The 25903-nt window shown below is 41.4% G+C and overlaps 1 protein-coding gene across 1 annotated transcript; it reads right to left on the minus strand.

Annotated features, from left to right (window-relative positions):
• Window positions 1-269: 269 nt before the first annotated feature.
• sema3b (sema domain, immunoglobulin domain (Ig), short basic domain, secreted, (semaphorin) 3B) lies at window positions 270-25242 on the minus strand (the record flags this gene model as incomplete). The annotated part of the gene is made up of 17 exons (XM_079178252.1): window positions 270-3917; window positions 4557-4696; window positions 5896-5951; window positions 6094-6251; window positions 6966-7007; window positions 7150-7241; window positions 7348-7567; window positions 8703-8847; window positions 9232-9301; window positions 11237-11351; window positions 11466-11608; window positions 11736-11855; window positions 12016-12109; window positions 12603-12722; window positions 21932-21994; window positions 23272-23429; window positions 25068-25242. 17 exons carry the CDS (start codon window positions 25240-25242, stop codon window positions 3405-3407), a joined length of 2424 nt encoding a protein of 807 aa, XP_079034378.1. The 3' UTR covers window positions 270-3404.
• Window positions 25243-25903: the final 661 nt, after the last annotated feature.

Genomic DNA, 25903 nt, shown 5'->3' on the forward strand with positions numbered 1-25903 from the left:
ATCCAGTTATTCATTTATTAATTCATGAAATTAAAACTGGCTTATGAAACTGGCAGAAATTAAAAACAGAAAATCATTACATCGTGACCATCTTTAACTTTTAATAAAAACCTTCAGAATATGACTATTATTGAGTTAATATGCTGATATGATTTTTTTTTCACGGCTCCCCTCCCCCACTATGTTACAAAACAGATCAGGAATTTCATTTTTAAGTAACTGCATATTTTTATTGTGTTAATCAAAAACAATCTGACATGACATTTCACAAAGACCTCTGGGAGTATTACAGTGCACCACATCAACTTTGGCCTTCGACCTTTCAACTTTCAACTTCAGACCTCTCTACACACATACACACACCACTGTTCCCTTTGCCATTATATACAGAGCTCTGCTTTCCCCCAAAACTCACACACATAAAAACCACTAGCACACATTTCTCTCTTGCTCACACACACACACACACACACACACACACGCTTCTCCTTGTGAGCTATCGTACAGGGGTGCGTCACATGACATGGGATACAACAGGAGTGTTGAGTAAAGGGCTGTGTGAACAACAAAGACTCTAATTGGACACTGTTCAGGATTTTTTTTTTTTTCTTTTTTCACCATTGGCTGTAATGTCCCAAGAAATGTTGAGGATGAGTCCTTTTCAGCAGACACAAACAACACATGTAAATCTATAGGAAAAATAAAAATCCACCACAACATATCAGCTTATCTTTGCACATATACAAAGGAATGATAATAATATTCAACATTGTGCTTTCTTTCTCTCGCTCTTTCTTGCCACCGCACCATTGTCAAACGCGTTAGCCACTAACATTGGTCATGCAATTTCAAAAGAGCACAAAACAGCTGGCTGAAAAGAGAGACTCAAGCAGATTTGACATCACAACCATTGTAAATAATCTCTCATTGAAGAAAAGGAAGTACACAACTAATAATCTAATTTTAGTGAATTAGTAGTATAACCTTAATTAGTTCTATGGTTTGAATGCTGAGAGGCAGCATCTTCCTAGATTTTTTTTTTTTTTCATGTCGTCATTTTGCAGTAAATCCTGGATGTGGTGTCAAAGTGCAGAGTGTCCCCTTTACAGGAGTCAGTCAGTTTAGTTCAGTTCAGTTTAAAGAGTTAATTACATCTCTATAAAAAAGGTACATAAATAACAACGACAATGATTCCATACATCTAAAATCCACTCACAGACCTAGTTTGTGATGCCTGCTGTTGTCAGGGACTGTGTGAATTAATGAACACAGCCAAGTTTAGCCAATTAGAGTATACTGAACACTTTAAACCACGATACTTCTGAGGAATTTGTGGCAAAAACACAAATTAGACCATAAATTCATCATAAAAATCATCTTGTGTCATTAATGCAAAAACACAAATTCATGTTTTATCTAACATGGCCAGTTGTTTTCTTTCATGTGGATAGACTATGATATAATAAAGTATGGTACCATAGGTGGGCTCCTCATCCGAGCCTGTACACACAATGAACACTAAGGAGGCAGGCTACACACAACATGTTAGCACAGACGAGCAACAAACAGCTTTCTTTACAGATAATACACAGAGAGAGATCGGACTAAAGACGGAGAGAAGGAAGACCTCATCGCACTAATTGTCCATAAGGAAGAGATGACATCATTAAGCAGCAAAAGGCAATGATATTAATGACTGTTAAACTATGTTGAGGAGTGACTCTAACAGTGTATGAAATCGGATGAAAGTTTTGTTTTTGGACAGTGAAATGCATTGTGGGTAGCGCAGAACAGCTTTCTGCGCATTTTGCGGTGTTGAATGAGGAGTTTGCGGGTGGCTCATCTCATATAATTTGCATATATCTATTTTTCACAAACGTATGCAAGAACAGTGTAAAAGAGCAAGGAGTACCGCTTAGAATACAAAACAAAATCATAGTTTCACTCATAAATATCATGCTAATATATTTATATATATTTACTGTACCGTAGCCCAGAAACATGGGTCGTCATACTAGAGTCCACTTCCCTCTATCTCCTCATTGTATCAATGTTTCCCCCCCCAAACCACCACGTTCATGATTTATCCTGTTTGTTAATGTACAAAACATTAAACACACCCAAAACAAAACCAATAAATAGCACATTTTAGAGTGAGGTGTTGATCATGTCAACACTCTTGTATATGTGAAAGATGTGACAAGGTGTATAGATGTAATCCAGGTATTGTTTGGTCTTTTATTTGCTTTTACAGATTGAATTCTGTTTGTGCTTCAACTTTGTCTGTTTCCTGTACACATCTCATCTTTCTCTCACATCGTGGAATGCCAGTAGTTTTTCCACCCCTCACTCGCTAGTGGTTTGGACCAGTAAAGCACTATAATTATATCTCGCCAGATTCGACTGCTCGCTAACCATAACTGCATTGTATTGTGGGATTTATTTTGCTGCAACATGCCTCAATGTGCCAAAGGAAACCATAAAAAAAAACTACTATATAATATAACCAGTTTTGCAACATGCTGATCTGTTCCACAGGCTGCCCCACACTGCTGACATCTCTACCTCTTCTGACTGCTTTATGCACACAAACATGTGAAACGTGAGGTTACTGGAAAAGTGGATCAATTTACATGTTTGTGTAGTAACAATTTGTTAAAGTGTTTATTTGTCTGAATGCTTTTGCATTTGCACATAAATAATTGCATTCAAATGTGTTTCCAGTTGGAGACCATTACTTTCCAGTTAATTCCAGTTTCTCCTCTCCCTCCCATTATGCGCAGCACTGACGTCCACCATTTCTCTACATTGTTGTGAAATCTTCAGGTAAGAAAAGCCGTGAGCAGAGGTCATCCAAAACTTTGGGGGCTGTTTTTCTGAGTGGTGCAGTCCAGAGTTTAGAGCTACTATCCACATATAACATTGTGTTGTTGGCATGAAGGAGGCAACAAAAGATGTGGGATTTCTTTGTCGTCAACACCACCTTCCATATACAGTCAGTGGCAACAGGAATGACAGGAGAGTGTAAGTTTTTTTGCCCACAGGTAAAGGTGGGTTCACTCCCGTGTGTCTGCATGTAACCTCGACTACGCTAGTGGAACAGTGTAAAGGGATCGTGCAGAATCAATTTGGGCTGTAAGGCAGCACATGCAGGGGCTGACCAGCGGGACGAGGACTCGGAGATTGGGGTACCGTATAGTGGGGGCATCCATGGATAAATATACACAATAGAGGAGGTGCTGTGTGTGTGTGTGTGTGTCTGCATGTGTTTTTATGTACGTGGTTGTGTCTGTATTTGTGAACACCTCCAGGAGTTCTTGGTCTCTCAATCTCTTTCTATCATTTTCCTCCTTCCTTTCTTGTATTAGTCATTCTTTTCACCCTCCATGTCTTTCTCGACGTTGTTACTCCCCTGCACTGCGAGGCGCCCGAGGATTCGGCTTCCCGTCGTGGGTCCGGCGGTTTCTCCCCTTCCTTATCTCCTGAAGATGCTTCCACTTCTTGTTAGCTGGGCGGACAGCGGGGCCCGGAGGAGGGGCGTCCTTCCCCGGAGCAGGAAAGGTCTTATCCCCTTGGTCACTGCCGGCATTCTTTCGTGCCCAAACTTGCTCACAAATCTGGTCAACAGTGCTCAGGTTAGGGTGGTCCACCAGCTGCATGAAGTCCCGATACCAAAGCTTTTGATTGGTCTGTGGGGGCCCACCTCCGCTGCGGGGTTCTAATCGGACAGGGGCATCGGAGGGTAGATTGGAGACTGAGGAGGATGTTGAAGGTACAACTTCCAAAGTGATGCCTAGTAAGGTTTGGGTGAAGCCGTGTTCCATGGCATGACACTGGTAGATGCCGACGTCTCTCTTCAGGACACGGCGAATCAGAAGGCCTCTGTCTGTCTGGAGAATGCGGTCATCTAGACGCACCTGGAAAACAGAAATACCTTCAGCAAAATGTTGGAGCTCAACTTTGTGCCATTTTGTCTTTTTGTACAAGTGTGTATCTTAGCACCAATGTCATCCAGCAAAGTCTCATGCACATGTGTAAAGATGATTCTGACCCTGATTAATAGAAGAGCTAAGAGAACAGAAATGTTGTGGATCTGGCAGTGGCTCTAAACAGCCCTGCACATATAGTAGTGAATAAACAAGTACAGAATAAAGCCAACAACTGCAAGAGCAGCTTTCATTTAAAACCTGATCTGTGAAGGTTGGCAGCTTTGCACCCAGTATACTGTAGGTGGAATGCTCTTTAATCTGACTTTGGCGATAATAATCGTCACCAAGGACTCAGGAAAAAAGCTAAAATGATGTTCAGTACCAATTGCAGTTCATTGTCAGAATATACTAACTTGAGTGACACTGCTTAACAACAATGTCATGTGGGAAAACATTTTTTTTAAACCTGGATAAAGATTTTGAGCAAGAATCATAGTAAATGTTAACACTAACTGCACATTGCACTATAAGATAGATTGGCTTACAGTCATGTAAAACCTCTTTTGAGTTTGGTCAATGTTCCCCTTAGCTCTTTTAGTTAAAGCCTCTCTCCACCATCCCTCTCACCTCTTCACGTGGGTTCTGTGGATGTTTCTGGAAGGTCCAGGTGACTCTGGCCTGAAGGGATTTTGGGATACACTCCAAGAAAGTGCTGCTTCCCTCAACTCCATACAGCTTCCTCTCTGCAACACGGTGCTTATGGTGGTCTGCAGGGGGCAGCAGAGACAAGGACATTATGGGATCTACTGTAACCAAGGGATCCTCTCACTAACAACAATCCAGGACCAGTGAAGAATTGAAAAGCCAAAAGAGGGCAGGACAGGACCAAGAAAGGGGCTGAAAAAATGGACAAGACAGGGAAGGAAAGACCTGCGCAGGTCACACTAAGGAAAGACAGGATGATATGGGACAGAAACAACTTGAGCTAATAATGTGAAACCAAAGCTCTCAAAGAGTATCTCTGTTCTATAAAAAACACATTTTAGAAATAGTTATAGGGTCTTTTAGTCTTGTGAGCAACAGTATTTATGTATTGGTGGCACACAAGGAAAATATGTAAATCATAGTAGTCCTTAGGTGTTATAACAATAATCTTAACACTGATTAATGAAAGCCTCAGTTGGCTGTTGATGGGAAAGTTCACTACAATCATGACATGACTGCATCCTGCAGAATAATGGTGAATATTTGAACACTTTGTTACATGTTTGATGTGTGACACCAAACAAGGACTCTTCTGGTCCTGGCAGTGCTTATTCATACATGTTGTCAATATGAATGATGAGGTTTAGCAATGACAAAGGATCAGTGTCTGTGCCCCAAATCTTAACCTTAGCCATAAGTCAGAGTATATGTGCTCAAATTTCTAAGACAATTTCTAGGATTTACAAAAATGTATCCGAACATTAAGACCGTGATTTGGTCAGAATAAGAACAATTTTGTTTCTAACCACCTGCACAACACAAATTGTTGGGAAAACAATGTGGGTGCTGCTAAACTGACCTCTGACCAGCGCTTTGGGGCAATTACTCTGACCTTCATTAGTTTTTCACGACCCGGCTTGCATGCTGCATGATGTAATCGTATTACCCAGGAGCTCCTAAAGTTTGAGCGATTAGCCCGATTACGTTATGTGGCAGAAAGACAGATAGCAGCAGAATGCTGATATTGTGGTCTGGGAGGACAGAGGTCACTCGGGGCAAAGGGTGGAAGGATTTGGGATTTTTTGGCACACGGACAGTGAGATGTCAGATTCCAGAAGAGTCTCTGAGTCACACCAGGATCAGAGTAAAGCTTTATTTTCTGAATACCCTCAGTAAGCTTAAAAGACTGGTCACAGCTGCAGAGCTTTCATTTATGTTTTCATTTTAACAACCAGAAAAAACAATAGTTTTTGAAGAATACCTCCAGAGCACAGGGTGTTGGGGTCTCCGTTCCTTACATCCTGGCGACGGAAACGTCTGTAAAAAAGAGTTAATTACAATTTACTACAACATTAGGAATTTATACTTTTGAGATTACAACAGTTTGTATTGTTTTTCCTGCTCAATTTAATGAATGGTCATCTGGTGTGTGTGTGTCGTTAGTGCTTGTGTCACAGACCTCTTGGTGTTTGGCAGGTAGCGAGTACAGGATGTTCCATCCCAGGCGCAGTACGGGTCTCTGGCCAGGCAGCACTCAGCGCAGGCCTTCCCATACACACTGCAGCGGTGAAGGGGAACCTGGGCAATGCCTGTGTCTGAGCCCAGATACAGCTGTTGCTGTGGAGGACACAGAGTGGAGGGACACGTTTGAATAGAGAGTTTCAGGACTTAAAAGTACACACTGATTTTAACTCCTTTTTAAGGCACGATCACAAATGCACAAAATTAAAGCTTGCCTCCCGTTCTTGTGGCATTGGTATTGTTGATAATTAAGTATAAATCTACTGGGCCCCATTACAGGCAACACCATTCTCTAGTCCTGACTTAACTTAACTTTAAGCGGTCTTTTAGCTTCTACTCTCTCCAAAGCAAAGGACAGAAGCTTACTCAGTGGCTGCTGCTAAACACTTCAGCCCTTGCTTAAATCTCCAAGTGTATCGGCTTTGAGACAGGTTTGTTTTACACCCTGATAGAATATGCTGAAGGGAAGCTGTTCCTGAGTATCTTTTTCCACACCTTCCCAACTCATCCACTCAACCCGCTTTGCCTACAAGACCGCTCTTGCACATCTATCAGCTTCTTCTTGCTTCTGAATCTCCTCTACAACCAGCTTTCTCCTGCTAACTGCTGAAGGCTGTGCTATGCTATGCTATGCTTAGCCCATTCCGTACGGGCTCTACAACATCCCTACTTCTAAGTGCTGCCTGAGATGGTAAAACTGCCTTACTTGGTTTCCACCTTTAGTGATACACAGACCAATATTCTTTCAGGCAAAAGGAGCCACAATGTCCCATATTTTTGTCAATGATTTTAAGTTGAAAGCAAACATACCCGTTTTGAGGAGATCTGCATGTCGATGATAGCTGAGGCATCCTTTAGAGCAGACAACACATCAAATAAATTAAACTTTTGCATTATTAAAAAAAGGCATTTAAGATGCATCAGCATTGTTTCTCAATATACAACCATAAGTGTTTGTATCTACAATAAATTAGCTTTATCATAGTTTTCTCACTTTGAAGACCTCCAGCTCTTCCAGTAGGAGCTCTTCCATGTTGTTCCAGCTCTCCTTGGGGACATTGATCACCTTTAGTACTGTCCCTTTGTCTGAAATGAGAGATGCCGTCCATCAGGTCACACATCATAACACATCATGTCTTTATTTTCATGTTCAAATATAAAGCTAAGTTAGAACTGAAAACAAGAAATTCACCTGTGCCAATAAACATGACATCATATTGTCCATCGGCAGCGTTGACTCTGTCCACAGCAATCTGTGTGAAGCTGTAGTCCACGTTAGTTCTGACGAAGACGGGCCGTCTGCTCATAGGGTAGACCGGATTGTACATCAGAGGGTGGTGACGCGCAAACTGGATCACATCATCTGGGAAACCCTTTGTGGACTCAAAACTGCCGAATGTCTTGCTGGGACACTATTGGAGGGCAATAAAAGAAAGTTGGAATAATTGCAGACAAACACAAATGAGATACAGCACAAACATATGTAAAATTATTTTTTTCAGTTATTTTGCAAGTGTATTTTTGGTTCCATTGTGGTACACCGTTTTCTGAACTTCAAAAGGAATGCAAAATGGTGCAAGTACATTTGAAATATTAAAAAACTAACTGTAAATACTGAAAATCATCAAAACTGACCATTTTGCTTTCAAATATTATCCAGGGAATGTATGAACATGCACATTTTGTATTCATAAATGGATTATACTCAAATTCAAAGTATTCCAATAATACAGCCAATCCACTTCTACTGTAAGGGATTTATTATAGCTCTGCAGAATAGGACTTACTGTGGGTGCTCAGAAACGTTTTGCCTTATTTGGATTCAAACGTTCCACACTGACTCATACAATGTTTGATCTGTTTTGTGATTGTTCTGCATTTAAACTGGTATAAATGTCTGACTTCTCAAAGTTACCGTCGACCAGGTCACAGTGAGGTGTGAGAGATGTTCTCCAGCTCAGAGTCCAGCCTCCCTCTCTCATTAAAATTCCTGTCTTAGAGTTTAATTCCAGATACCTAAGCTTTACGACCCTATACTGTAGCATCATGCAGGAGATGCAATTGGTGAATAAAGTGGAAAATGCTTTGATCTAATTCATAAACTCTGAATCTACTTTCTATGCAGTTTTGATTAATTTTCTTGAAAGGTGGCCTGTTTCTTTTAATTTGATTCTTTCTGCTAATTGTACAACCCAGTGAGGTTGATGATGGCGTGATGGAGGGTTTAATGAAGGCCCAATACAATTACTATTCTGCAGCCATACAATGGGGATTGTTCTGCTGTGGCATTAACAGCTGAGGCATTGCATAACAAATCCTGCTGACGCTATGTTGGCGTGCTTAGATGAATGTAAGAGCCCTAATAAGCACATATTAATTGAGAGGACTCTGAAGAGCTTTTGGATGAAATTAGGTCTTCATTTAGGAAGTGCCGCTAGGACTTACATCACATGAGATTAATGAATTCATATAGATACGACTTTGTATCTTTACAGTTCAGTGCCCTAAATGGAAATATTAGAAACCAGGGAGAAGTTATTGGCATACCATTCCTGGGCGTGGATAGGGGACTTTTCCCTGGAAGGGGACCCACTGGTAGTTGGGCCCCTCTTTGTGAGCGAAGGGCCCCAGGAAGGCCCTCCGGATGTCATTCATGGAGTAGAGACACACAGCTGAGCCTTTAAATACACTGCTACTGGGGAACAGGGGGAGCTGGGTTAGAAACATCCAAACACACACAAGGGTTTTCATGATTTTTGGGGACATTACATTGAATTCATTCAATAACTGGAGACTTACCCTAACCGCTACCAGCCTAATCCTAACCATTAATCTTGCTTTAACCTAAACCTAACCTTGCCTTGCCTTAACCTACCCTTAAACCAATTCTTCACCCTAAAATTCAATGATTCACGTTACTCGGACATAGATTTTGTCCCCATGGCGAGTCCCCACAATGTGACTGTGTAAACAGACTTATGTCCCCACAAATCTTGCAAACACACACACACACATTTGTCTTCTTCTCCTTTTTCTCTCTTTTGCACAAACACACCCAATATGAATGGACTCTGACCTGGAAGTAGAGAAGACTGTGTAGACCAGAGGGTTCTTTCTGTCCCTTGTCTGCAGCAGGAACACGTCACCTGAGGACACACACACACACACACACACACTCAGGTCAGGTGGTGGTAGTCTAGAGGTCAAAGGTTGAGAGAAAGATAAGCAAAGCCCTATGGCAATTACTTTAAAGAGACGTTTCACCAATATCTCAGTCATAACATGGACCGAAATTCACTACAGCCTCGAGCAGTGTTTTTAACATTATTTTATCAAGATTGAGTCTGATTAAAACATTATTTTACAGGTTGAGTCATGAAATACTGCTGTTAAAAAAAAGGTCTACTGCTCCAACTAGTATTGTGCCATTACAATTTCAACAGGTTCAGCTATTTCTACAGGGAGGTCCTTTCTTAATATTTGGCCTCAGGTATGGTCAAAACACTCTTGGTCAAGAGATAAGGGACTCATTGTTCACATGAGGGAATGTGATGGACGGACTTAGACTTAAGGGTTAGGAGAAATTCTTCCACTTATTTCACCTTTCACTGCGTCACGAGATAAGCACAAAGACGTATCATATTATGGCCCACAGATATGTTCAGAGAGAAAACTCTAAAACACCTTGAGAGCTGAAACTGCTGCAGCTGCTTTGGAAACCACATGACTGGAGGTTTGGTGTTTGTCTTTATGAGATGTTTTACATCATTCTCTAGCTTCCCATCGGCGTTCCTTATATATTCAAATACAAACTTTCACATTTTAGTCAAAGTATGTTTTGTTTTGGTGTCAAAATGCTATTTTAACCAAGCCCTGCAGAAAAAAACGACCTGATTTAAGTTTCAAATATGACTTCACTACATATATTCTTATCCATTGTGTGTATTACCTACAGTAATGATGGCAATGGCACGCTCCCAGTTTGAAAATATTTTAAATATAGCTTCCACTTAAACTGAGAATTTTTTAGATTGGCCTTCTTTTAGGTGGTTAATATTTCCGATGGGGAACTGAAGCAGTTATATTGCTCCCTTCAAAGCCTCAAAACAAACACAAAGGTCGACAAATCCAGAGTTTGATGAGCCTGACCGGCCGATTACAGTTGCTAAGCTATGATTGGACAATTGCTTGTCGGGTTTAGCGAAGGGACAACTGTTGCAGATAAACCAACATCATTTCAACTTCATCTTGATGTCCAGGGATTACTCTTAGATTTAACCACTTTTATTTTGTCATATTTTAAAAAATTATAAATGAAGCTTAAAGCTGTTTTATTTATTAGATTGTTACACAAATGTCTGGTTCCATTTGTACTCAACATTGTACTCATAAGTACACAAGTGAATGAGTTTAGAGTGAAACAATCTATGTTTCAGAAATACAGCCTGGCTTCTGGATCTTGTCTAATGAAAACATATTATTTGCCGTTCGTCACACGAAGACTCAACAGAGATGAGCCTGCGACTCTCTCTGAACTCAGAGCAAAAACATTGGCTTTGGGTCAGGCCAGCATCTATTACCAATGAATCTCGAACTCATGCTTTCTCCAAGTCTGCAGGAATGTGGGGCAGAATGATAATCCACAATTGAGGTCAGAAATCCTGTTTAATTTATTATGCTTTCTTCGACTTTCCCTCCCTTTGCACACACAGAATATGCCTCTGGGTAAAAACTCAACAGAGAGCAAGGTTGGAAAATCAGCCCAAATTTCAACTCTTTGTTTGGCTTTTTCTAACTTATGAAAACTACATCTTTATCTTAATGGATAATGTTTTGGGTGGATAATGGGGACACAAAATAGAAACGCAGATAGGTTCAACCACTTTGTTACTGGAGTTGATGTGAGTTCATACTAAAAGGTGTACTTTCTTCAATCCCCAAAAAGACACTTATGATGACTTTTACTTGAGCATGCAGGACCTTCACTTCAAACATCAATTACCATGACACCATGCTTTGTTCAACGTCATTGCAGTCGTAAACAAGTTGATACGGTAGAAAGTCCGTCTGTGTGAACTTACGCAGCTCATCAAAGTATGTGTCGCTGCCGTCGGCTCCTGGCACCGAGCAGATCAGACGGGTCTTGAGGAATGTCGTCCACTTGTTCACCAGACTTCGCTGACCGCCCATGTCATTCTGATTTCAAGACAAAACAATCAAAATGTCTTTAACAGGATATGGTAATAATTTTTTTCTATCACACCCGCTTTAATTAGAATACTGGACTTGGTTGATGAAACAATCTCTCACCCTGCAGAGCTGTCCGATGCGGGAGTAGGTGGACTTTCCCAACCCCTGGGCCTCAACCGCCGTCTCGCGGAATAAGAAAAATACCTTGTCATCATCAGGGTTTTCACTTTCTGGGACCCAAAAGGATCCAATAAACTTTGGTTCTGGTAGAGCGAAAAACAGAGATAAACAATGTCAGTTTCTCAAACACGTTGTACCCAGACTGAAGTTAGTTATGATGTAAAATGAACTAAACTGAAAAAAAGAAGTGATGTCTAAGCTGACACAGACCATTGAGCCAGCGTGAGTCATGCTGTTCAGTGCGGATGGAGGGGCGTTTCCCCAGGCTTCTAAAGATGGTGAAGTCCCGGCCCATTAAGTCTGTGGCCACGCCTGCATAGAGCTCATCACCTAGGAGACGGGATGAATCATAAATCAAAATCAGCAAAAAGTATGGCATGAAAATGTTAGAAAATGATCACAACTATTACACATTTCAAACCAATTCAAGTAAAAACGTGTTCTAGTAAATGGATAATCGGCTCATATTAACGTGCATGGGTTTAGTTACCGACGAGAACGGATGCAGCATTGTGCCGAGGATCATACGGACTCTTCCCTTTCCCGTCCTCCACCTTGGAGGGGTCAATCCTGAACACGTGGTCCTGATGGAGAGAGAGGACAGGGAGGATTGGCTTTAAAGTGTGATCACGCATACATTTTACTTCCATTTGTCAGAATCGTTTTGGGGTTGAGATATCAGGTTTGAGATTTTGGCAGTTTGAGGGACTCGAAACAAATTTGAAACCGGGAACATGAGTTATAAACTTGATGGATTCGTCCGCACTCTTCGCCATGATTCACCTTTTCTATACCGTCAGTCCAGATTGCAGCTCGCTAGAGTAAATGTTGCTATGCTATGCTTTCCAAGCATGAGCAACTCCCAGATATCGGATGTCAACATTCATCTCTTTACACAGTTGAATTTGGATTATGTTCTCACTCATAGTAAAGGTTGGCTGAGGCGATTTAGGCAAAGCAAAGGATGTTTGAGATATTGTCTCTGTTGACTCGATCTTATGATGTACAAAGAACAATAAGAACTGGAATACTGTTCAGCAGTTTGGTTCTGTTGGTTTTGTTTTGTGTATTCCTCACCTCCATCCTGTGTCCCACCTCCACAAAGGCGCAGGTGGGGTGGAAGGCCCCCGTGCCACAGGCGTACAGGTGGGTGCGGTTAAAGTGGTGCACAATCTTCACATAGTTCACACAGTCGGACTGAAACACACACAGAAACACAGTTTTAGTTTAAGCTGCTTTGGGGCTTTAAACACTTGCAGGAATTAAATTCTGGGAAGGAAATACTGGATCTTGTTGACATAAATGTATTCATGCGCAATGTCACATTAGGTCCCTAAAAGAAAACAAAAAAAGACATTTCCGGGAAAATACCAAGAAAGTGTAACTTCGTTATCTGCAGCTCAATTTAAAAGTCTAAAAACAAGTCACCACGACAACACAAGAAAAGCAAAAACACTGAAAATGCAAAATCAACTAACAAACCTCGGGACTCTCTTTTATTAGGTTTAGTGATGTACATTCCTCACATAGCTCCTCTCACCCTGTCTGCCTGTGACAACACTCTCCAGTCCCCAGCTCCGCCTCCAACACACTGTTGTGACAGCCTTTGTGTCCGAGCTGTACACACACACACACACATGCCTACAATGTGTGTGTGTGTGTCTACTCATACGAACCTCCATATGAACACACACACAAAGTATAATACGTGCCTGAAACTGTGAGCTACTCAATATATATGTTGCTGGTTAACTTACACAGTATGGATTTCATGAAACACATGGACATTTTGTGCATCACAGTGGGTGTGAAACACTGAGCAGAAGATTGCTTTCATGACCACCAGATGGGACAAGAAGACAAACCGAAAGAGGAAAGCTTCCTGTTTAGCTCCAGTGGCTTGTAGAATAGATTCTACTATTATAGTCTATATAGGCGAATGAATCAAACACCTTTATGACGTAAAAATCCAAATCTTGTTAGTTATGATTTCAAATGTGTATATCAGTGGATAATCTAGGATGTGACCAGCATTTGATGAAATTCTTGATAGGTTGGTTAAAATAGCATGGAAAGTGGCCTGTTGTAAAAAGCGGATAATAAATCAAAAGATACTCTTGTACTTTACCATATATATATATATATATATATATATATATATACTGTGTATATGTTTTATTTTGTTTTATTCCTCAGAAAGTGAAGACGAATAATCAAAGAAAAACGTTCAGCTGGTATGTTGTAATGAAAGAACTAGTGTTAGATTTGTGGGTGATGCACTTTCTAGTCAGGAGTTAGATGTGAGGATCCAAAATACTCTTACAGCTGCATACTACATGCTACAGCCACCAGCTGATTAGCTTAGCTCAAAATGTGTGAAATAAATGTCAAGCATGATACACAACTCAAGGTTTTCCTGTAAACTGAAATGGAAAACTTAATATTTGACTTTGAATACATCCTGTTGTTGCATAGTTTTATTTCCTCCTCTATTCCTCTTCTTATCTAGCCAGCAGGTTATTGACCCACAGTCACATCTGTCCATCTGGGAGTCAGGTTACAGTAAGCTGGATCTCAGGAGACAGCTGGAGAAATAGATTTACTGTACACTAACATACTGGATGGTAACATTCCTTTTCTGGCCATAGCACTGATCCTTACACAAGGGAAAGAGGAGATCGGCCTGTTTTTCAACTGCCCTTTACGAGAAGAGAAGATGCATATACTATGATTATCAGTGGTCTTCAGTCCCAGGGCTCGGTAACACATGATGAGCTAATATGATGCTTTCAAACAGCTGCGTTGGAATTGCAAAACAAGTTCATTTCCTTAGTCTACTAAATAATATTTTGCTGTAAACACTTGCTGGCTTTCACGTCTAATCCCTCCTTTTCTCTTCTGTCCACTATTCTCCAGACAGGCCATTGTAACATCTGTCTGCAGATCAAGTTACAGACACTGTTGGACCCCGGGGACCCACTGGAGAAGAGGTTTATAAAGACATGAATCTGACCGTCAACAATCGCCCTGTGTACAAAGTCTGCAGATTCTTCCATTGTTTGTTGATCTTCATGTTTATTTATTTTTAATCCAAGTACATTTGGGAGATGCAAGATTGGAGAACTGTTTTGGCTTCTCTACATTTTTTCTTAATATTTGCATTTGTATAATATATAGCGATTTTGCATTATAGAAGTTTTTGTCATCATTGGTGTGTGTTTGTGATCTGTGTATTTAATGCCTATAGTTGTAAAACCAAATTTCCCTCAAGATAACATTTACTATGAATGAATGGAGGTTGATTGAGTGTTTCTCCATCTCTCTGTTATCTACACATTTACTCTCCTCTTTAATCAAACGTCTTTCTTTAGCCGTCTGTTCAGTCTCTAATGTCACCCGAGGGTGACAGACAGACAGGCCAGGTTGTGAAAGCAGGGGCAAGCGGAACTGTGGCTCATTAGGCCTGGAAAAAAAAAAAAACACACACACACACACACACTCACCTCAGTGGTTTAGAACAAAGGCCTGCTTTTCAGCCTTTGAAAACCAGTAGGGGGTGAGAGTCTGAGTGGTGGTGTGTGATTGCATGCATGCTTCCGTGTGTGTGCACATGTGAAGGTGTTCAACCAATCGAAAGGCCGATTAAGCTGTTGACAAACACAGGAGACCTCTGTTTCCTATGAAAGAAAGAGGCGCGCACACACACACTCAACTTTTGCCTCTGCCCTTAGGCTGACATGGATATCAACACAATGGATGAACATACACACACCTCCTCCTTGCTTAATCTAACTCCCGTTGTATTTCAAGCCCTTAGCGAGTTTGTGTGTGTGTGTGTGTGTGTGTGTGTGTGTGTGTGTGTGTGTGTCAGAGGGCCGAGGAAGGTGAAGGAGTCAGCGGAGCAGTATGTTTGACAAAGTCGATTCTTTGATGTGACAAAAGAGAAGGAGAGCAGGAGGCGGAAAAAAGGTAAGAATAGAGAAGACGCTTGAAAGACCTTGAAAAGATCAGAAAGGAAGGAGGAGGACAAGGGAGGTGAATTATGCCAGCCATCACATTTCCTCAGTGTGTGTGTGGGTGTGAAAGGGTTCACTAGCTAACCTTTGACCCATCACTGACTCATTAGTTAAAACTGTGAGCAAAATGCAGGCTGTGACCTCACTGTGGCCAGAGCTTTATGTCTTTGCCTTCATGTATTGTAAAGCTGTATTGTTCCTCACTGGATGTCTTTTTTTCCTTTTCTCTCTTTACCCTCTCCATTCTAGAAATGATTAACCCGATCTATCTCTTTATTATTTCGGCCGTTATCTGCTTCCTCTCTTCACCTCTGTCTGTCTCACACTAACTAGGTTTTCATTCAAGCATTACGTAGCCTATTGATTTATAAAGTCAAAAGAAAACTACAGTTTATTTCAATATTGCAATGATTTTTCTTGACCCTTAAAATTGGATGTCGGAGGCATTTTTTTTCCACCACACTAATATCACAAGTGTTGTTTCTTTAATATATTAGCATCTAATTAGTTATATTGTTAGATATTATTCGTCATAATCTTTACACAGCTAATTTGGGTAAAATCTGCGGATATTTAAAAACAACGTCCCTCATATTTTCCCGGCACTGATCTTTTTTCAACCCATCCAACGCTTATTTTCAGCTGTTTCAGTGCATTATTATGAAATATTTGATAGAAACAAAGCTACAGGTTTCTTCCTCTGTTTTGATAGTGTCTGAGAGCAAAGAGTGCCAGTGGTGGAGCAAACTTTAATAAAGTTAATGGCTCAGAGCCTTTGACTGAACACACGGACCGATGGCGCACAGTAGACAGCCATTAGATACACAACACAGCACTGTGTAATATCCCAGGAATGCCTTTGATTGCGTCTGCTGAACAGGACAATGTACAACAGCGTTGTTTGTCTGACGTATTTCTCCTTCGGCAGAATGATTTCTGCACTCTGACCTTCAACAATCTGTTCAGCTGTAATAATATCACTAAGGAACACATCGAGGCGGGGCAGGATTTCCTTTTTTTTCTCGATTAGTTGGATGGAAATGCTCAAATGTATCAGTGTGTAAAGTGAATCCCCACACAGTGATGATCTGCAGTGATCAACTCAATAATTCTACACAGTGAAAGTCAAATAGTCAGTGGTTTTCAGGAGAAGGCTGCTTCACATTCACACATTGGTGGCCACTAAGCTGCTTCACCCAATAGTTAGGGGTTAACGCCCTTGCTTAAGGGCACTTCAGGTCCTAATACCTAAATGACTAAATATAGGTCTTTTGTTCGTGCTTTGAGTATTTTGCAGACGCGATGCCAGCGGCGTGACTCTGTGGATGACAATGTTGGTTGGTTCTTTGGCTGCGTTAGTCGAGACAGACACATCTCAGCAACTATTGGGTGGATAGCTGTACAGACAGCTGTGGTCCCCTTAGGAAAAATCGTGATGACTTTTTATTCCTCTGACTTTTCTGCACTACCATAAGTTTGACATTTATGGTTTTGAATGAAGTGTGTAAAAAACTGTTAGAGGGATTACCATGAAATTTGGTAAGACATTCATGTCCTCCTCAGTTTGTTTGGCCCCTTAACATGTCATTTAGCGCAATAATCAGGTCCATTTTATTTTGTCTTTAGTGCCAATAAGGAACTCTTAGCATGTTAACACACTAAACGAAGTTGGTGAACATGGTAAAGATTATACCCGCTAAATATCAGCATGTTAATGTGAGCAAGTTGACATTTTTTATTTAGCTGAAAGCACCGCTGTGCCTACGTTCAGCCATCAATGGAGCCACTGGCATGACTGCAGATTCTTGGTCCTGTTTTCAAGGTAGGCAACAGAACGTATTCAGTTAAGAATCACCTGCATAATTACAGAAAAAGAAACCAACTCTGTTGACTGTTTGTAAAGGACAGGAAACTCCAGCTATATGCTCCAGTGTCAAACCCTGCTGACCGTGTCATTATATGAAAGTCCTTCTGCTTTCAAGAAAAGACTACTTGCATGAAAAGAAAACGTGTAATGACTCGTTATTTCATCCCTTAAAACAAACGACCAATGCTGTTATCTTTGTGGTGAGGATAGTTTGAGGTTGCAAGTATACGCCATCGCTCAACCTCAACATTAACCTCCTTTTCCACAATTTCCCAGTGGGTCAATGGATTTTAACTGGTGATCCTCTTTTAATTGGCGCTAACATGACAGCGTAAACACAATCCATCACTTTCTTTGGTTTAAATATGGCTCCAACTCTACAGTCAGAGTGGTGAGTCAGACTAAGTGTCTCGGTGAACCGTCAACTGTTTACTGCTACTGTCTGACTGTGTTTATGTGCATGTGTCTATGTTTGTGTTAGTGTGTCTGTATGCATGTTAGGTGGCTTTTTTCTGTGGTTTAGGGGTGTGTGTGTGTGTGTGTGTGTGTGTGTGTGTGTGTGTGTGTGTGTGTGTGTGTGTGTGTGTGTGTGAGTGAAGAAGTGTTGTTGTCTTTATGTGGGTCAATTCTTAAGCCCATCACATGCCTTGTGTGTATTTTGTTGAGCTACCGTGATAGTGTGTACTCTTTTTGAGGTAGCTAGAAATTGTAGTTAATTAGTTGGAATGTATGTATTGCAAAATAAACACACACATACACATATACCGCACTGTATATGAACACAACAAACCTTTCCGACTTTTAAAGTAACAGATTCACATTTTGGGAAATACGCTTTTTCGCTTTCGTGCAAATATCCGTTATAAATAACGTTAAAACCAGGAGACACTAATCTTCACATAAACATAGCATAAAGACTGAAAACAGCTAGGGGTAAAAAATAGAGCATAAAAAAGTTAAAATGACAAGCTGTAGTTCTACGGGGAGGAAAAGAGCTGAATTATTTCTTTGTCAGGTGCAGTGACTTCTTGTTATCACTGTGAGGTTGCCAAGCAACTAGTTGGTGAAAAAACCTTGGTTTCTTAAACACAAGTTTGCATAACGTTGGTTTTCAAAACGGTGAATTGTTTGCATTGCAGTCTAAACCAAATGGCAGCAATTAAGCTGAGTAAGTTGGTAAAATAAGTGTTCTGAGACGAAAGGGAGGGCACAGAGCACAGGAAGCTATCCGCCACCATACTGCCACCATACTGCCACCATACTGCCACCATACTGCCACCATACTGTTACTACGGTTCCAGACCTCGGAATCGTCGTCCACATCTCAGATTTGTTCAATGAAGGAATGATGTGAAACAAAATGGCAATTCAGTGTGAATATTAGGCTCAGTACAAATCACTACCGTGGTGACAAGGATCTGATCTATCACTGGCTTCCCACCTGAGAACCCTGAGGACGGCATGGCCGAAAACGAAAAATCCCTGCCAGAGATTGATTGAATGTGTGGTTCTTAAGCATCCCGCAATACTTTTTGTTTGTGTACTTGTGCAGCAAATGTGCTAATTAGCAGCGTTACAGTGTAAAAAGTGTAAAAAAGTCTGATCCAGCAGTGAAACGGCTAATATGAGGGTAACTGGCTGTGAAGAAAAAAGATTTCTCGAACAAGTGCATGGAGACGATGGGAGGACTAAGGGGGTCGTAAACAACATGAGAAACTTCTGGTTCCCACCACTAATATGAAATACAGAGAGAGCATGGGAAGAGAGGAGGACTAAGAGAGAAGGGTGAAGTGGGAGAGAAGAGATCCAGTGGGGGGGGGGGGGGGAGAGAGAGAGAGAGAGAGAGAGAGAGAGAGAGAGAGAGAGAGAGAGAGAGAGAGAGAGAGAGACCACAGAGAAACACTTCCCTGTAATTAGGGTCAACGGTGTGAGGTCAGGTCAGCTCTCAGTGTGTGGGTGAATGTTCACAAAGATACCAAAAGTCAAAAGGAATACACGGGGAGCATGTTAAACAAGGGATAAAAATAACATTTCAAAGGCCAAAAAAAGCAGGAATAACAACTGACCAGGGGAAAGCTCCTTTCAATGCAACAGTTGTCTTCAAAATCCCCCCTTATTTTTTTTTTATTTTTTTTATCTCTTTCTCCCTCCTTCCCTTCTTCCTCTGGAGCAATTTTACTAATTCTCTCCATCACTCTCCTCCCGTCTCCTCCGTTGCTCTCTTTCAAACACACACAGGACACACACACACACACACACACACACAGAAACCTGAACACGCATGCACACTCAGACAGACTCCTGGTCAGGTGAAACTGGAGCCTCGAGTTTTGAATGAATGGAGCTCGTTGTCTGTCTGCTACAGCTGTGTAATCACACTGATGAAGGGTTTGTTCTACACACACATAGAAAGACACACACACACACACATCGGATACTTTAACATACATGAACAAACGCATACACACTCTGTTAAACATAAGAATACTGGATATATATATATATATAGGCAGATTTGTGGCATTTCAGGAAGCATTGATGCCAAGTTACTGTTTTACACACACCTACGCACGCACACAAACTATACCAGTTAGCTAATTGTGTGTGATGTAATCCTGGGTGGTCTATGGCCTCTTGGTGGCCTCTACATGTCGGTCAGTGAAGCCGAGCCTGCTCTGCCCAGACCTCCATCCACACACATCACATTTAGACACATAATCATCATATACAGTATTTACTCAACATATTCTTGGAAACTAGATGTTTGTCTTCTCTAGATCAAAATAGAAAATCTTGATTTTTCCTTTTTTTTGGCGCCAATAAAAGATTGAAGTAGCAGGGTGGCCTATGTTCGGTCAAGCAGTTTTGGGAGCATCACATTAGGTCATGAGTTCAATCCTGGCAATAAGTGTCGTACATGCTGTCAGTCAGGTCCCTCCATGGACACTCACTTGCAAGCACACAGAAAACCATGTGACTTTTTATACATACTTTGATGTTTAGCATTTTTCAAAATTCTGACCTTGTGATACATTTTGAACTGTACGATTCCTTAAATGCCGTTTTTCCTGAAAAACGAGTGTTTCAACCTCAATCATGCCTTCAGTGTAAAATAACCGTTAAAGCCACACTGTAACCTAATGTAACCTAACACGTGTTTACATGCAGTGAGTCAATTAACAGATTTGTCCCATGCCTCCTGCCTTATTTTGGAACCATGTCTTAATTACTGTGCTTTATTGCTTTAAGATGCTCCTCTTTTTAACTGTTCAACTGACTGAGAGGAGACATACCGTAGACCTCTAGAAGCCAGTGCCAATGTCAGTTTAACTCTGAATTTTAAGTAGATTTTTCACAAAAGCATCGCTTCCAATTGTTCCTTATGTCTCTTTATATTGCTGTCACAGCAATACTTACGCTTTGTGATGTATGCTCTCATGTTAAAACTCTGATTGAAACTCTAACATATATTTATAAATGACTAAGAAATCAGGTTTCACAAAAATCTAGCCTGAGCTAACTGAGTTTATCTAATTCTTTAACTAAAAAATGTCACGCCCATGTCCATGGCCTTGTCTCTCACTTGTCTTTCCCACTTCTCCCGTGTCTTCCTGGTCCCCAGTTTGCCTTTGTGTGCTTGTGTGTGTGCGTGTGTGATTCCCGTCTTGCTGCTCACCTGGACCCTACCTACCAGCACACCTGCCTGCAATCTGCTCATCACCTCTCCTGCATATCAACCCCAGCTTTTCTCCCACTCGCCACCAGATTGTTGTCTCAACGTCTGCGGAAGCTGCATTTAAGTCTCTAGCTTAGAAATCTTTGTGAATAGTTTTACCCATCTTCTGGTAACCAGACTTAATGCTCATTTGTTTCCCGTGCTCCAGGATTCCTGTTGGCCTGTTTGCTAGTTTGGCTGCTTGCCGTCCTCCAGCCTTCTCCCCTCTCCGTCTGCACTAACATTACAATAAACCTGTTATCTCAGTGTCAGTGTCCTCTGATTGGGTCCTCCTTACTCACAACTACATTTAAGAAATATATTTCCTGCATGAAGCCACAGGACGCACGCTAAAGTGTATATTGCAGTGGAAACCACAAATGTCTTTGAGCTATGCCGAGTGTGACGCTAAGCCAGTCAGAAAGGGTTTAAAACAAACATGTTGAGGGTGTGATCTCACCACAGGGCAGGTCCGAAAGAAGGAGTGTTGCACCTATTATAACATGTTATCAGTTTAAACGGTGTGTTTCTGTCTTGTGATGACTCCCATGACGCCAATGGATTAAAAGATAGCATTGTGTTGTGCCCGGGAAGGAGCGCACAGTCCTCCACGAGGAGATCCTCAGCCCTCTTATGTATCTCTGTGTGCAATGAATGTCTGCAGGCTGGTGAGTGATCTTTTTTAAAAAGGATGTTATGTAATGGATTATGATTCAGTCAGTTTGGTCAATAAGCGTGGTCTTATTATTTCCCGGTATAGGATATCTATTGCACCAATACACAGTTTAGGTGGTGTGAAGAGACTCACAGTGATATCCTTGCCAGCCCAGTTACACTCCTCCCTCCAGTCGACGGGAGCGGGCCAGTAGATCTGAAACACAACAGCCAAAGATCAGATGATTCTGTACCTGACATATTTATTAATTATCTGGATGGTTGATGTACGTTCTGATAAGATATATAAAACTTTTACACTAAAAACAACACATGTTTGTTCCCTCTTAGAATAATATGCCCCTGAGCATAGCACAGTTCAAATGAGACACCTCCCCATCCTCCCTTCTCATTGTAAAGAAGGATGACCCCACCACATTGGAAAACAGCTTCAGCTACGGTTACTCTTCACACCCAGGTCATAAATCAAACTCACCCATAAACCCCAAACCAACAGAGAGTTCACATCTAACGCAGCAAGTACGTACATGTAATTTACTCCAAACAGCTGTGAACAGATGTTTGTAGTGGGCTGTATTTATATCAATGGTTCTTTATGCATTTAAGTGCACTCATTGTTTTTCTTGAGTGCACATTTTGGTATAAATGTGTCTGCGCCAATGTGTAATCAAGTGTGCCTTGGCTATGACTACAAACCCCAAAGGAAAAGGTTTCAATCAACGCAGGTCATTTCAGATATCAATCACAATGTCTTTTTGGTACAAATTCTCTCTTTTCATCTCTGTCCACCGCTTTGATTTTCTACCTTTCTCTATCAATCCCACATTTATCTTTATTCTATTGTTAGACATGAAGCCGCTCACTTGAGTGGTCACACATGTGCAAGAATATGATTCCGTCATTTACAGAGGAGCATATTGGTAAAAAAAGTGTCCACAGTTAAATATCTCTCTTTCTTCCATGCCTTTAGAAAACAAACCCAGAACGCATGTGTGGCTTGATAACAGTAGCAAATGACTCTCAGGATTCAGACATTATGGCAGTGGTTGTAAATAAAAAAACACTTCCTGATTTCCATCCAATGTCAATATAATCCCCTCTATCTAGTTTGTCGTTAACGCAAACTGTAAGTAATAAAGTCATTTCATGATAAGAGGCAGATATGGTGAGAGCACGCAGCAGAAGTAAAGTAATAACTGCCATGTTTTAGAGATATAACAAGCTAAGCTCATGAGAATTGTAAACACATTGTAGTCCATTAACACAATGTTGAATAAATCAAAAAGTTAAAACCTCAGCAAAGTAATGGCTATACCATTAATCACCAAACCTTCCATCCTTTCACATGTTTTATGGTTTTATTCTGCTTTGGACCATTAACAATTTTATATATTTAGATTTGACATGTCATCTGTCCAGCAAAAATAGTTCCTGAATTACTGTCGTTTCTAACTGATTTTTGCTCTGACCAACCTTGTGTTCCTGCTTGGCGATGTTGTCTAACGATAGCGACAGCAGGAAGTTCTTGGCCCCAACGAAGAGGCGGCCGCGTTCTTCATCCAACAGCAGAGCGCTGAAGCAGCACGAACGCTCCAGCTCGAACCTCCGCACTCCATGGAACTGCTGCAACTCTAGAATTGCACAGATATACAAGAAAACCGCTTCCAGTTTAGCATCTGTTTATTGGTCCTCTGTTACTTCCATACGCACAGAGATAGACACCGTCAATCAAAACTGAGACACTATGCAAGAGTCCAGTCAGAGTTCTGAAATGTATGAAGCATCATCAGACTGTTGTGAGTTAAGTATATTGCGCTATCAATAGTGCAAATAAATGTTTTTATGGCCATTATCCGTGTGCTCATTTTTTGGGGAGTAAGTCTTCAAGTCTTCCAAGTAAAAGTTCACAATGTCCTAAGACTAAAGACGTCCAAAACAACCTCAAATCTCTTTCAGATCAGTTGATTGTCCACGGGGCTGCAACAAGTCATCTGGTTGATGAAGAAGATTACCTCCTAAGCTTTTAACTGGGATGTCTCCTGGGTCCAGTGACTTGTGAACAGGCAGGACAAACTCCTTTGACAGTAATGACACTATTGGTTTCAATGGAAAAAGTGAGTGTCCCTGCTGTTTGCAAACTGGCAAGAACAAACTCTGGGGGAACAGTGCCCAGGAAAATTCAGCTTATATTTGTAAACTTAAGCTATAATAGTTACCCCAAGTCGTGGAAAAAAAACTGTGTTCTTGGCCTGAGAAGCTGAAGAAATAAAGGGACTGCATCCTCCCCTGCTGGACTGCGCTTAAACCAGAAGCTAAAGAAAACAAGCCCTCTTTGCTCAGACTTTAAAGGGGCTTTATTAGTCTGCCATTGTTCTAATTTATAACTTTTATTAAGACTCTGACGCCACCCAACAGCTGCCTGCATGACATCAGGGACTCTAGGTCTACTGCTCTTGTTTTATCTTGTGCCACTCTTAGAAAATGTGTTTATTATTCAGTTCCAACATGTTGTGATGATAATAACATGGGGCCCAAAGAAGACACCTACTGCACCTCACCTTTTTGCCAGCTTATCACAAAAGGCATCACAGCTAAACCGTTCACCAGTCAGACATTGCTGGATACTCTACTGGATAAACAAACAGAGGGCTGCTGTTGACTATGTTCTTCTTACCTGCAGGCTAAATTAAATCAGAAGTCATCAAGATCTCGTTCAGTCCTTCTTGTGTCCACTAAAACTAAAATAGTCTGCTGTCTCTCCATCCTGTGTGCTACATGTTACTGTCAGCCTAAATTAAAGGGAGCACATATCTCAGCTGGGCAGACAGCCTTCAGCGAGCCTCATGTCCTTGGTGAGTTCCTTCAGGCTGTAAGTGCCAGTTTTCAATGATGGAAAACATCCCTGGTTTATGTGGTTGTTTTGGGCATTGAGCGGCCTTCTTCTAACTTACAATGCTCGAGATAAAACACAAAACCCCGCCACTGTGTGTTTAAGCTGTGTGTGTGTGTGTGTGTGTATTTGTTTGTGTGTGGCTGTTAATCACACTCACCACAAATTACAGCTGGCTGCTGTTTAGGGCTGTTTACTTTGAAAAGGATATTGCGGAAGCTCACATGATGCATAAGAAAGTGTGTGTGTGTGTGTGCGTGTGTGTGTCCACGTACTGCACACAAAATAACGTATACATTATGTGCAGTAGGCAAGACAAAAACTCTAGAGTACACAAGATAAATTTCCCTTCATTCCTCCTCAAAGCTTTGGATCTTACCTTTGTATGAGAGCTTCATGCGTGGTGAGGAAGAGGGAGAGGAGGAGGAGGATGAAGATGTAGTGGAAGTGCGGGTTATGGTGGCGGAGGAAGCATGGGCGGCGGCCAGACCCAGCAGGAAAAGAGAGCTGCAGGTGACCATCATGGCCACCGTCATCATCATCATGGTCATCATCTTGGCTCGCTCAGAGCAAACTCTGTCCTTTCAAAGTCAACTTCAAAGTTCGAGAATGCGAAGTGACTTTATCGTGGTATTCAGCCTAGATTCCTGTTAACATTAATGCCCAGTGTTCGTTTTATTATCTTATTTCGTTAGTCTGGTTCAGATTTAGAGCAAAATCAAATCCTTTTATGTCCGTATATGAAATGCTGTTCACCTGCCTTGGTTTGGGCTTAGGTCCTGTTTGGCGAGGATTTCAGTATCAGCTCAGCTCTCTAAGCCCAAAACAGATTCTCTGTCTTGGTGTTTGCTTTAGCAGAGCTTTATCTCTCCCTGGCTTCCTCTCAAGATCTTAATATTCAGCGTAATCTCTATAACGTCCTCCTTGTTTCTGAAGAGTCTCTCTTGGCAGATTCGACGCTCCTCTTGTGAAGGACGATCAAGTTCACCTCTCACCTCCAAGACGGGACAGAAACGTCACACATGGGCATAGAGACCTAAAAATAGAGACAGAAAGGGAGAGGATTTAGAAATGGACACGACCAGCATTCGTTTGCATGTGCCAGGGATGCCCCTGCATACACACACACACACACACACACACACACACACACACTAGCACATGAGCATTGGCGTCTGAGGTATATTTAGTCGGACTCAGATTGATGCCCCTGCC

The sequence above is a fragment of the Pholis gunnellus genome (assembly GCF_910591455.1).
Source record: "Pholis gunnellus genome assembly, chromosome: 2".
Lineage (NCBI taxonomy): Eukaryota > Metazoa > Chordata > Actinopteri > Perciformes > Pholidae > Pholis > Pholis gunnellus.